The 12515-nt window shown below is 46.0% G+C and overlaps 1 protein-coding gene across 1 annotated transcript; it reads left to right on the forward strand.

Annotated features, from left to right (window-relative positions):
* Positions 1 to 2001: 2001 nt before the first annotated feature.
* On the forward strand, positions 2002 to 8512 carry Pvrig (PVR related immunoglobulin domain containing). Its single transcript, XM_085837373.1, has 5 exons — positions 2002 to 2101; positions 2189 to 2542; positions 2619 to 2742; positions 2821 to 2877; positions 8458 to 8512. Exons 1-5 carry the CDS (start codon positions 2002 to 2004, stop codon positions 8510 to 8512), a joined length of 690 nt encoding a protein of 229 aa, XP_085693499.1.
* Positions 8513 to 12515: the final 4003 nt, after the last annotated feature.

Below are 12515 nucleotides of genomic sequence, written 5' to 3' on the forward strand. Positions count from 1 at the left end.
GCCATCTTCTGCTACATAACTTTTTTTTTTTTTTTAATAAGGTTTGGTTGGAAACCTTTCTTTTTTTTTTTTTTTTTTTTTTTTTTAAAGATTTATTTATTATATGTAAGTACACTGTAGCTGTCTTCAGACACACCAGAAGAGGGTGCCAGATCTTGTTACAGATGGTTGTGAGCCACCATGTGGTTGCTGGGATTTGAACTCTGGACCTTCGGAAGAGCAGTCAGGTGCTCTTACCCACTGAGCCATCTCACCAGCCCGCTACATAACTTTTAAAGATTCTTTAGCTTACGTAGCCTGATCTCGGGTTAGTCAGCTTTGTCACATTAACTGGTGAAAGCAGGTCTCTGGGCCTCAGAGGAGATCAAAGAATGAAGAGAATGCTGGCCAGACCAGGAACTGTGGGGACAAAGGCCTGGAGACCACTCTGATAGGCACTGTGAGGGCTAGTTTATATGTCTGCAGTGGCAAGGATAAAGAGACAAAATAGTGTTCAGATAGAGCCTGGGCTCTGGTGCAGACCTGGGATTCTGGTTCTCAGTACACAACGTTATGATCCCTGGACAGGGTCGGTCACCTGTCACCACATATACCGCAGCATCCTGGTCAATTTGTGGCATTCTGTAAATGACTTTGTGTAGGACAAAGAGCAGTAGCAATGCTTGTGGAAAGAAAAAAACAATTTGGTGGGGACACTGACTGCCTCCATGACACAATTCATGGACAAGGGCCAACCTGCCCTTGGGACTTCCCAATTAAATATAGCAATATGTCACATAGTAATATGACACATGGGGGTGGGGAGGGGTAAGAACAGAAGCAGGTCTGAGAGAAACTTCAAGGTTTTGGTTCCCAGAGAAATAAGGAAGAGCAAGCAAAGGAGTGACCTGTGTGTTTTGAGGGTCACCTGGGCTGCTGCAGTGAAGCCAAGGTTGATGTGGGGTGATCAGCAAGCCAATTTGTTATTTTGCTCTTCCCAGTGGATGACATTAATAGGTAGATGGTGGTAAGGGAGGCAGAGAGAAATCAGTTGGTCAGAATGGGAGTCAGCAGGATGGAGATGAACAAACAGCTTCAGGGCTAAGCAATTTGAAGTCAAGTGCTAACAAGCAGAGCTCTGAATGGGACAAGTGAAGACCACCCTTATTAGTGTTATGAAATATAAAATATAAATTGCGGTATAACATGGTAGGAGTAATACTTGGCAGGACAGTGCCGAGATGTTCCTCTGAGGAATCACACCATGCAGCAGGCCTGTATAAAGATTTACTGTGGAGATGGGAGTGGGAACCTGGAAAGGGGTAGAGGCAGAGAAAGGAGAGGACAGAGAAAGACAGGAAGAGAGAAAGAGAGCAAGAGAGGCCAGCCAGGAACACATGGGAACTGAGAGAGTGGGAAAAGGAGAAGAGGGGGTAGGGCTGTAAGCAGTTCTCTTTAGATGATGCTGCACTGCCAGGCACATGCCTCACACCGGGTGGGGCAGAGACAAGCTTTTGCTGGGTAGCCATTGGGCAGAATTGCCTGTTTCCAGGTGGACATGGGACAGGAGCTGGGAAGGGATGGTGAATTGCAGATTCAAACCAGGGACTACTAGTACGTAATACTGAGAACACACCTTGGGGTGTGCTGGGTCACTCAGGTTGGCTCCTGACTGCCCCCACAATGGCTTTCCTGATTTTAGGATCTTGCAATCTCCATTTGTTCCATTCCCTGTCCCTTAGCTGTGTAGGGCTGGATGGGATAAGGGCTAAGTTCCTCAGGGGCAGCCATGGACCCTCCTCTCTCTGAGGCAAAGAGACGATTGACCTCAGCGACCTCTGCAACCTTCCTCACTACAACTGCAGATCTAGGAAGTAGCACGCAAAGCCTGGTACTGTAACTTTAAGAGGGAGAACCCATTACCCTGAGTTCACTACCACTGAGGCCTGCAAAAAGGAAATATGGCTAGGTTGTGGGAAGTTACCACAGTGCCTCTAACTGCTGATGTGAAAACCTCCAGCCATGAGAACAGGCAATACACAGGCTACCCATGCAACAAATATGGGCCAGATGCAGACCCTGGTTCTATTCTCAACATTGCTGACCCTCTGTGTCTCTGAAGGTGAGTGGAGAGGCCAGAGAAGTGTAGGGCCATGGGGGTGGACAGTGTGGACACACAGGTACTGACCTTCCTGTTTTCATTCCTCAGCAAGCCCTGAGGTGTGGGTGCAAGTCCAGATGGAGGCCACCAACCTCTCGTCTTTCTCAGTTCACTGTGGGGTCTTAGGATATAACATCATCTCCCTGGTAACAGTGAGCTGTGAAGGATTTGTTGATACCGGAAGGACCATACTAGCTGTGTTACATCCAGAACATGGCACCCAGCAGTGGGCTCCTGCCAGGCAGGCCCACTGGGAAACCCCAAGCAGCGTCTCTGTCACTCTGACAATGGAACAATCCAAAGCAAGAAGCTCTCTAGCCAACACCACATTCTGCTGCGAGTTTGTTACCTTTCCTCATGGTTCCAGGGTTGCATGTAGAGACCTGCATAGATCAGATCCAGGTGTGTCTGGGGAGAGGCGGGAGATAGGGAGGATCTTAACACTGGCTGCCCATCTGACACTTTTCTCTGTGTCTAGGACTCTCTGCCCCAACTCCAGCCCTCAGTCTTCAAGCAGACCTGGTGGGGATCTTGGGAACCTCGGGATTTTTCCTGTTTGCTTTCATCTTTATACTATGTCTCCGGTGGCAGCAGAGGCATTGGTGAGATTGGGTTCAGTAATATCTACACACCACTTGGTTAGGTGCCTTCTGCCCCTAACTGCCTCTTCTGTCTCACAGGTGTTTGTGTAAATCTCAGTCATCCCTCACTAGCACCCAGGCACAGATGGAGACTCAGGTAAGGCTTGAAGGAGGGTGTCTGGAGCAGAATACCAGGGATCCACAGCTGGACAGGGACTTGGGGTCTTATCTGACTCTCCTTCATTCCCTACAGCCCACCAAGACCATCCCTGGCCACTGGGGTGGATCCACCATCCCAATATCTTCCCCAACCTCCAGCCATCCTGTTTAGTAGCTCTGTATGAGGCTGTAGTCCATTCTGACCAACACATGCCTCAGTGCATATTGTTCCCCACTAGTGACCCACACCAACCCCCATGCCTGTCTCCTCAGCCTCCCCACATGGCCTCTACACACAGCAGCTTCATCTCCATGGAGAATGGACTGTATGCTCTGGCATGAGTGAAACTTCCCCACACTCTTCCCAACTTCCACCGACTGTCTGGAGCACAGTACCCTGGAAAAATGCTTAGAAGTTCAATGACAGGTACCCTTGGTCCACGACAGGCCTTTGGGACATCATCTATCTACTGATGTCTTCAACCTGGGCATCAGGCTTCTTCATGAATCTTGCTCTATTCTTAGGCTTCTGATAAGTGTCATCAATCCCTGCTAGCCAGGATGTGGTTATTGAGTGTGCATAAACGGACACAGGTGTGAGCAGAAGAGTACGACAAGGGTTCAGTTACATCCTGTTTTTGCACACATTTCGAAACACCCAGATGATATCTTTACTAATGTCAGTAAAGTGGTCCTTCTGTTTGGGACTTTAGCCTTGGCTTCTTTAGAAATGTTAAAGGCAGGTTCAGTACCTTGGGAGAAAGGAACCAGCTTAGAGCCAAAAGAGACTGGGACTGAGACCCAGGCTGGGGTGGAATGTCCTGAACCTGTAGGTCTTGCTGAGGGGCATAAGAAGCCCCAGCTCTCCTGGGCCTTCAATCCCTGTTATCTGACCTGGTCTCCTCATGATGGACTCTCTGTATAGCTGGGGTGGAGCCCTGGAACCCTCTTCCACTGAACTCATGTTCAGAAGCAGAGAGGAGAGGGCAGAGGGAGGCCTTTTTCAGCTCCAATACTTGCTCCTTCAGCTTTCCTTTTATGATCAGGGAACCGGACTCCCCACTTAGCCACTCAGATGCACGTTGTAGGGTGTTTTCTGTTAGCTTGTGTTTTCTCTCATGGCCTCAAGCTTCCAGAATTAACAGCTCTGAGACTTAAATATATTTACAAATGCCTAGGCCAAAGCTCTGTCTTGTTTTTTGATTATCTCATAATTTAATAACCTATTTGCCTTATTCTTTGTAAACTACATGGCTGGTTACTTCTGCTCAGGTTCTATACATCTGTCCTTCTTAGAGTCCCTAGAGTGAATCCTCCTACACTTGACTCTATCTCAGAATTCCTCTCTCTGTACTGAAACTTCCACTTACCTATATCCTACCTAAGCTAATAGGCTAACAGCATTTTTATAGACAAGTGATGTTTCCATTCAAGAGATTCTCTCTACAGAGGCAGGCAGAGAGACCTTGCAGACACAGAGTTGACTATAGGCTCATGCACCTGAAATTGTTCTAGCTAGGAGCTGTGCTCCTCTGCAGGAGACAAGCACCCTGGGCTCCTGTACCATCCGCAGAGGAGACAAAATGAGCTGTAAGCCTTGTGAGAATCTTGTGAGCCGTATAGACCCTGGGTTTGGATTCCTGGGCCACTCTAGCCTGGCAAACCACATAGCTTGAATACATGGGAGGTTCCTCTTGCTTGTGGGATACATCCGGAGGCTAAGGAAGCCTTAGGAACATGAAGATTGCAAACAGGGAGACTGAACTGTTGTTTGGTCTGTTTAGGGTTTAATGCCCTTGAACCAAACCTGAAAGATGGAGAAGCTTGAGAACCTGTACAGGGCAGAGAATCAGGAAGTCTTTTAAGGAAAAATCTGAGCATAAGCATTCCTAGTGGGCACCCCTGGAAACCCTGTTAGTGGTTTTGTTCCTACCAGCTGACAAGTAACCCAACTACTGAGGGGCTAGATGGTCCCCACAGGGCCATAGCACAAGAAGCCCAGAAGCCACTGGCAAGGGGATAACTTCAAAGCAGCTGTGAGTTGGGGCAGGGTGACCTGGAATTCATAGCCCTGCCCTCTGCTGGGAGGGGAAGCTGGACCATCCTCAGCCACTCTCCAGAAACTGCCACTAGTTGTTGCTTTTCCCAACTACTCACCTCTGGGAAGACCAGCAACTAGGCCCCCAAGAATCCTCCACAGACCCCTTCTGCCTCCAGTCACCCCAAGTCTGACTTCCTTGGTATAGTCTCTGCCACCCTCAGCCTTATTCCTTTGACAATTCTGCTTGTGGTGTCTCCCTAGTCTTTCTCAACTTCCCTATGTCTGCTGCATGTCCCCTTGCAACTTGCCGGGTGTCTGTACCCCAGCATAGCCCTCCTGGCAGTCTAGATTCACAACTGCCACATCCTGAGAAGCCTGTACCACATTCTGAATTGGCCCAAGATCTTTTCTTCCTCAGTCCAACCTCACCCCAACAGTGACAAGCCTATGGAAGCTGTGGGACTGAGGGGTTGTGTGACCTTGAATCAATGGCTAGCCTTTAGACCTCAAACCATTGCCTAGTGCATTGTTCTCAGGGTCTCAACTCCAGCTTCCTGGGGCCACCATGCATAGGAAGTATCCAAAAGACTGCCAACAATGACAACAAGCTATGGAATATGAAAAACAAATCAGGTCTGAGAGCTTGGCCAGCAGGACCAGGGAGAAGGCCCTTGTCAGGGTGGTATGGTGTGGGAGAGGTCTGATTGGAACAGTGGAGCCTTCCTCCTCCTTTCTATTGCATGAGATTTTCCAAAGCCCCACGGGGGAGTCACTTTAACCATATCCCCAAAAGCACAGGACATTAGGTCTGTTAGCAAAGTTATGGTGAAGAGGGACAAGGTTTCCAAACCGAGGTTCCAGCCAACCTCTGCAGAACACGGGTCAGTGGCAGAAAGGATTCTGTAGATCCACTCTTAAACTGATTCTGCATCTGTGAAATAAAATAACTTGCTCACAAGACAGTGATGGCTGGAAAGAGTCCAGGGTCTGAGAGCAGCCACAAACATCATCCAAAAGAGTGAAGGGGACAACATGGGACATGTGAAGGACAAGATAAGGCAGAAGGTCAAAGTGAGAGAGGGGAGGACCAGCCAGCTATGGTATGCCTGTTGGTGGCCAGCTATGGTGCCTTGCCCTCCATATCCTCCCTCAAGATGTCTAAGCACAGATGCATACTGGGCTGGAAAAATGAAGCAGAGTCCAGAATGGGTGGGGTCTGTAAGATTCTGGTCTTTTCCGGCTGGGAGTGAGTGCCAAGGGGTAGAAGGCTTTCTCTGAGAATTGTAGTGTTACAGTTCTTTTAGACAATACTCAATGAAACAGCTCTCTTAGACACTCTTCACTGAAACAGCTGGTGTGCATACACTTTATTTGGGGTGGACAATGATTGTATATGAATCTTAGAGAGCTGGAAGGAGTTTTCAGGTTGAATGTAAAATCATTGGCCAGAGTTTAATCCCAGGTTCTTGCTGGATGGGTCCTTATTTGGAAAGAAGTTGAACTTATAGGTTTGCCAAGTTGAACTTGTAGGTTTGCAACCTTCTCCAGATAGAGGGTGTCGGGGACAGGCTCCCCAGACAAGGTCAGAGAAGGGAAACCCATGCTGGAAAAAAGGAGTCCCTCATTTTGCGCCAAGCTCAGATGAGTGAGCTATCTGGACATGGTAGACTTGGACCTTAAGTAGCAAGGTTTCCAAACATCTCCCCCTGGTTTATTTACAATGGAGAGATGTCATAGTAGCCCTGAGCCCCTATGTTGGGAACAGTTTGGTACTGAGCTAGAACCCAGTTGGCAATGGTTTTTGTAATGCTACTTATCTGCTGTTTTAAAAATTGGACAAGGCAGGGTGCCAGGAGGAGGGCTCTGATGGCCAGTACAGGGCCAAGGAGGGCAGGGAGAAGCCAAGCCACAAGGGGGTTTGAGTACCATGAGGTTGGGGTGTTAGACACATAGCATGCTTGGAGATTCCCAGTGGAGACGAGCATTTGTATGTCTTGCTCCACCAGACAGATTTGTTAACATAGAAACTGCATTCCTTCCCCAACATAATGCAGGTCCCTCACTGTTTGGCAGTCATCAAGTCCAGAGCAACTCCCACTAGGAAGTTTATGTGTTGTTGAAGGTTGAAGGGACTCAAGACCATCTGTAGTAGAAGCCTGGTCAAGCTTGTCTTAGAAGTCTCTGGCCAAATGGCATGCTTGGGCTGTTTCAGCTGCTCCTGTGGCACCCAGTGAGACTGCGAGACCCAGTCTGATGAATGTGTTGGGGGGGCGATGAAAATCTCTTTTCTTTTGGTCTTCTCACAGCTGCAAGGCAAGCTCTTTAGGCTCCTAGAGATAAGCCTGGGGAACAGTCATTATGGGGGTGCAGAAGCCTTGGGAAGGGGTTTAATGCACTAGTCAGTAGTGTTTTTGCACCAGAGAAGAGAGTTGCAGGAAGGAGTTGACAAAGATCTCTACATGAGGATTGTGAAGAGATAGAAGAACTTCCATGAGGAATTTATCTCCAACACCATCCTGCCATACACGAGTATTTCAAGAACCCAGTCACCTGAACTGGGCACAAGATCAGACATCTGTCTTCCTTGGAATCTTGAACTTGCTGGTGAAGGACCAGATTGTGTGCTTCTGTCAAGTTCATCTGAACACATGGAGAGAAGGCATGAAGGAATGGTAGTCATTTGAGGGGACAAAATTTGTCACCTACAGTGAGCCTTATCAGCTCAGGCTCTGATGCCCCTGGATTTCTTGTTCCCTAGAAGGCACCTCAGGCTCTAGTCTCTGACCCTGTTTCAGGTTCTCTCCCCTGCCTCTGCCTTTCCCCATACCTCTGATCTTATCTTTTCTCTTCCCTAAAATCATCCCCAAACCTCAGCTTCTTCCTCACCCTGCCCCTCACTCTGCTCTCAGACCCAACTGCACTGAACTTCCAAGTTCTCCCTCTTCTTGTTCCAAACTATTACCCTGTTCATAATGACAGCATTACTCAGACCTTCTTTTCATAGTATTGATGGTTGACCTATTTTCTTGTTTTGTTTGTTTGTTTTGTTTTGTCTTTTTTATTGACTAAGTTATTTATTTACTTTACATCCAGTTCACAGCTTCCCCTCCCTCTTCTCTTTCCAGTCCCTCCCTCTCCTGTCCTCTTCCCGTATCCATCTTTTCTCCCTTTCTCCCCTGAAAAGGGGAGGCCTCCCATAGACATTAGCCAGCCCCAGCATATCAAGCTGCAACCAGACTAGGTACATCCTCTTCCACTGAGGCTAGACAAGGCAGCCCAGTTAAGGCAAAGAAATCCAAAGGCAGGAAATGTAGTCAGAGATAGTCCTGGCTCTTGATTTTGGAATCCCACATGAAGACCCAGCTGAACAACTGCTACATATGTGTAGAGGGCCTAGGTCTATCTCATTCATGCTCTTCGATTGACAGTTCAGTCTTCATGAGTCCCCATGAGCCCAGGATAGTTGGCTCTCTAGATTTTCTTGTAGTGTCCTTGACCCCTCTGGCTCCCTCAATCCTTCCTCCTCCTCTTCCACGGGATTACCCAAGTTCCACTCAATGTTTGGATGTGGGTCTCTGCATCAGCTTCTAAGAGTTGCTGGGTGAAGCCCCTCTGATGAGATTTATGCAAGGCCCCTTGTCATGTTGCCTTTCTGCTGGGTTACATCACTAAGGATGATCTTTTCTAGTTCCATCCACTTGCCTGGAAATTTCATGATGTCATTGTTTGTAATGACTAAGTAATACTCCATTATGTAAATGCACCACATTTTAAAAATCCATTCTTCCTTTGAGGAACATCTAGTTTGTTTCCAGTTTCTGGCTATTGTGAATAAAGTTGCTATGAACATAATTGAGCAAGTATCCTTGTGGTATGGTGGCGTTTCTTTTGGGTATATTCATAGTAATGGTATAGCTAGGTCTTGAGGTGGATCTATTCTCAATTTTCTGAGAAACCACCAAATTGGTTTCCAAAGTGGTTGTACAAATTTGCACTTTAGAGGAATGTTCCCCTTGTCCATATCCTCCCCAGCATGAGCTGTTGCTTAAGTTTTTGATCTTAGCCATTCTGACAGGTGTCAGATGGAATCTCAGAGTTGTTTTGATTTGCATTTCCCTGCTGACTAAGGATGTTGAGCATTTTTTTTTCTCTAAGTGCTTCTTGATCCTTAGTGATTCCTCTGTTTAGCTCTGTACCCCAGTTAATTGGGTTACTTGGTTTGTTGATTTCTTGAGTTTTTAAAATATATTTTGGATGATGCCAATCATTTTTATTTCTCCCATGGAACGTTGAATACCAGAAGCTTCCTTGGAACAACCCACACTGCAGGCCTGTGGGCCTTTTCTCTAGCACATAACCTCACGGGAGATGAATCTCCTGTTCATCTATCCAGCCTTGCTGTCCTCTACCTTCCCCAGCACAGACCTCAAATTAAACACCAAAATAAGAGGCTCCCAGATGAGGGCCTGTTGGAAGTAAAGGGTATTGGAGAAAATGCTACAAGTCTGAAGACCTGCTGTATAGACATGCACCACCATGCCTGGCTCCTTCTAGTACTTTGTAATTTTTTTCACTGCCTAGCTCAGGTGGGGCAACCTAAATTCCCAAACACCAGTAGCCAGCCTAGAGCACTGTGTCTGTTCTCCAGTAGAACCATAATGATTCTTTAAGACAATAAGAGACACAACTGTTCATAAGGGCATTTGGCCAAGGGTTAAACACCAAAATGTGGTTGAGAATATAGATTTTATGTAAGTCTTTGCTGTTGTCCCCTTTGATGTTTCTCTCTTAACAGTCAGTCACCTGTTAGAAATTGACTGGGCAAGTCCCATGACCATTTGAGTAACAGCTTTGAGGCCCCTTCCCTGTGCTCTGCTACCTCCAGCATGGACCTGATGAACAGATGCTACTATAGATGACTGGCCAGACCCCAATTGTGGCAGTGTTTGTGTGAACACTTCAGGGATGCTCAGTGGAAATACCAGTCCAGCTGCCAAGATCACTGTGACCATGACTGCTGCCAGGTGCAGTAAATGTGGAAAAAAGGTTCCAGTGAGTGATTCTTATCACTGGTATCATTCTGGGTCACTTTCCAAGTGCCTGTAAACATTGCAGTTAATCATTAAGAGACAAAAACATCTTCACAGAAAATGGTTCCTGGACAACATTTCCCTGGACAACTCTCTTAAGATATAAGGTGGCTTCAGTTGTGTTACAACTGACAGATCAAAGCTAATCAAAGCAAGACCAAGAATACATTGTTCACCAGCATGATCTCCAAAGTTTGTGATTTTTTTCTTTTTTCTTTTTTTTAAAATTTTTATTAGGTATTTTCTTCATTTACATTTCCAGTGCTATCCCCAAAGTCCCCGATACACTTCCACCCCACTCCCCTACCCACTCCTTCCCACTTCTTGGCCCTGGCGTTCCCCTATACTGAGGTATATAAAGTTTGCATGACCAATGGGTCTCTCTTTCCACTGATGGCCTACTAGGCCATCTTCTGATACATATGCAGCTAGAGACACAAGCTCTGGAAGGTACTGGTTAGTTCATAATGTTGTTCCACCTATAGGGTTGCAGTTCCCTTTAGCTCCTTGGGTACTTTCTCTAGCTCCTTCATTGGGGGCCCTGTGATCCATCCAATAGATGACTGTGAGCATCCACTTCTGTGTTTGCTAGGCCCCGGCATAATCTCACAAGACAGCTATATCAGGTTCCTTTCAGCAAAATCTTGCTAGTGAATGCAATGGTGTCAGCGTTTGGAGGCTGATTATGGGATGGATCCCTAGATATGGCAGTCTCTAGATGGTCCGTCCTTTCGTCTCAGCTCCAAACTTTGTCTGTGTTACTCCTTCCCTGGGTGTTTTGTTCTCAATTCTAAGAAGGGGCAAAGTGTCCACACTTTGGTCTTCGTTCTTGAGTTTCATGAGCTCCACAAATTGTATCTTATATCTTGGATATTCTAAGTATCTGGGCTAATATCCACTTATCAGTGAGTACATATCATGTGAGTTCTTTTGTGATTGGGTTACCTCACTCAGGATGATGCCCTCCAGGTCCATCCATTTGCCTAGGAATTTCATAAATTCATTCTTTTTAATAGCTGAGTAGTACTCCATTGTGTAAATGTACCATAATTTCTGTATCCATTCCTCTGTTGAGGCACATCTGGGTTCTTTCCAGCTTCTGGCTATTATAAATAAGGCTGCTATGAACATAATGGAGCATGTGTCCTTCTTACCAGTTGGAACATCTTCTGGATATTTGCCCAGGAGAGGTATTGTGGGATCCACCGGTAGTACTATGTCCAATTTTCTGAGGAACCACCAGACTGATTTCCAGAGTGGTTGTACAAGCTTGCAATCCCACCAACAATGGAGGAGTGTTCCTCTTTCTCCACATCCTCGCCAGCATCTGCTGTCACCTGAATTTTTGATCTTAGCCATTCTGACTGGTGTGAGATGGAATATTGGGGTTCTTTTGATTTGCATTTCCCTGATGATTAAAGATGCTGAACATTTTTTCAGGTGCTTCTCAGCCATTTGGTATTCCTCAGGTGAGAATTCTTTGTTAAGCTCTGCACCCATTTTTTAATGGGGTTATTAGATTTTTTGGAGTCCACCTTCTTGAGTTCTTTATATATATTGGATATTATTCCCCTATCTGATTTAGGATAGGTAAAGATCCTTTCCCAATCTGTTGGTGGCCTTTTTGTCTTAATGATGGTATCTTTTGCCTTACAGAAGCTTTGCAATTTTATGAGGTCCCATTTGTTGATTCTCGATCTTACAGCACAAGCCATTGTTGTTCTATTCAAGAATTTTCCCCCTGTGCCCATAACTTTGAGGCTTTTCCCCACTTTCTCCTCTATAAGTTTCACTGTCTCTGGTTTTATGTGGAGTTCCTTAATCTACTTAGATTTGACCTTAGTACAAGGAGATAGGAATGGATCAATTCACATTCTTCTACATGTTAATTGCCAGTTGTGCCAGGACCATTTGTTGAAAAGGCTGTCTTTTTTCCACTGGATGGTTTTAGCTCCCTTGTCAAAGATCAAGTGACCATAGGTGTGTGGGTTCATTTCTGGGTCTTCAATTCTATTCCATTGGTATACTTGTCTGTCGCTACACCAGTACCATGCAGTTTTTATCACAATTGCTCTGTAGTACAGCTTTAGGTCAGGCATGGTGATTCCACCAGAGGTTCTTTAACCTTGAGAAGAGTTTTTGCTATCCTAGGTTTTTTGTTGTTCCAGATGAATTTGCAGATTGCCCATTCTAATTCATTGAAGAATTGAGTTGGAATTTTGATGGGGATTGCATTGAATCTGTAGATTGCTTTTGACAAGCGAGCCATTTTTACTATATTGATCCTGCCAATCCATGAGCATGGGAGATCTTTCCATCTTCTGAAATCTTCTTTAATTTCTTTCTTCCGAGACTTGAAGTTCTTATCATACAGCACTTTCACTTCCTTAGTTAGAGTCACAGCAAGGTATTTTATATTATTTGTGACTATTGAGAAGTGTGTTGTTTCCCTAATTTCTTTCTCAGCCTGTTTATCCTTTGTGTACAGAAAGGCCATTGACTTG

The sequence above is a fragment of the Mus caroli genome, unplaced genomic scaffold (assembly GCF_978045245.1).
Source record: "Mus caroli unplaced genomic scaffold, Mus_caroli_1 scaffold_4, whole genome shotgun sequence".
NCBI lineage: Eukaryota > Metazoa > Chordata > Mammalia > Rodentia > Muridae > Mus > Mus caroli.

Coding starts and splice junctions, on each gene's coding strand:
- Pvrig (XM_085837373.1), top strand. CDS start 2,002: ATGAGAACAGGCAATACACAGGCTACCCATGCAACAAATATGGGCCAG. Junction 2,102..2,188: donor GACCCTCTGTGTCTCTGAAG/GTGAGTGGAGAG, acceptor TTCATTCCTCAG/CAAGCCCTGAGGTGTGGGTG. Junction 2,878..8,457: donor CAGGCACAGATGGAGACTCA/GGTAAGGCTTGA, acceptor TCCTCTTCCACG/GGATTACCCAAGTTCCACTC.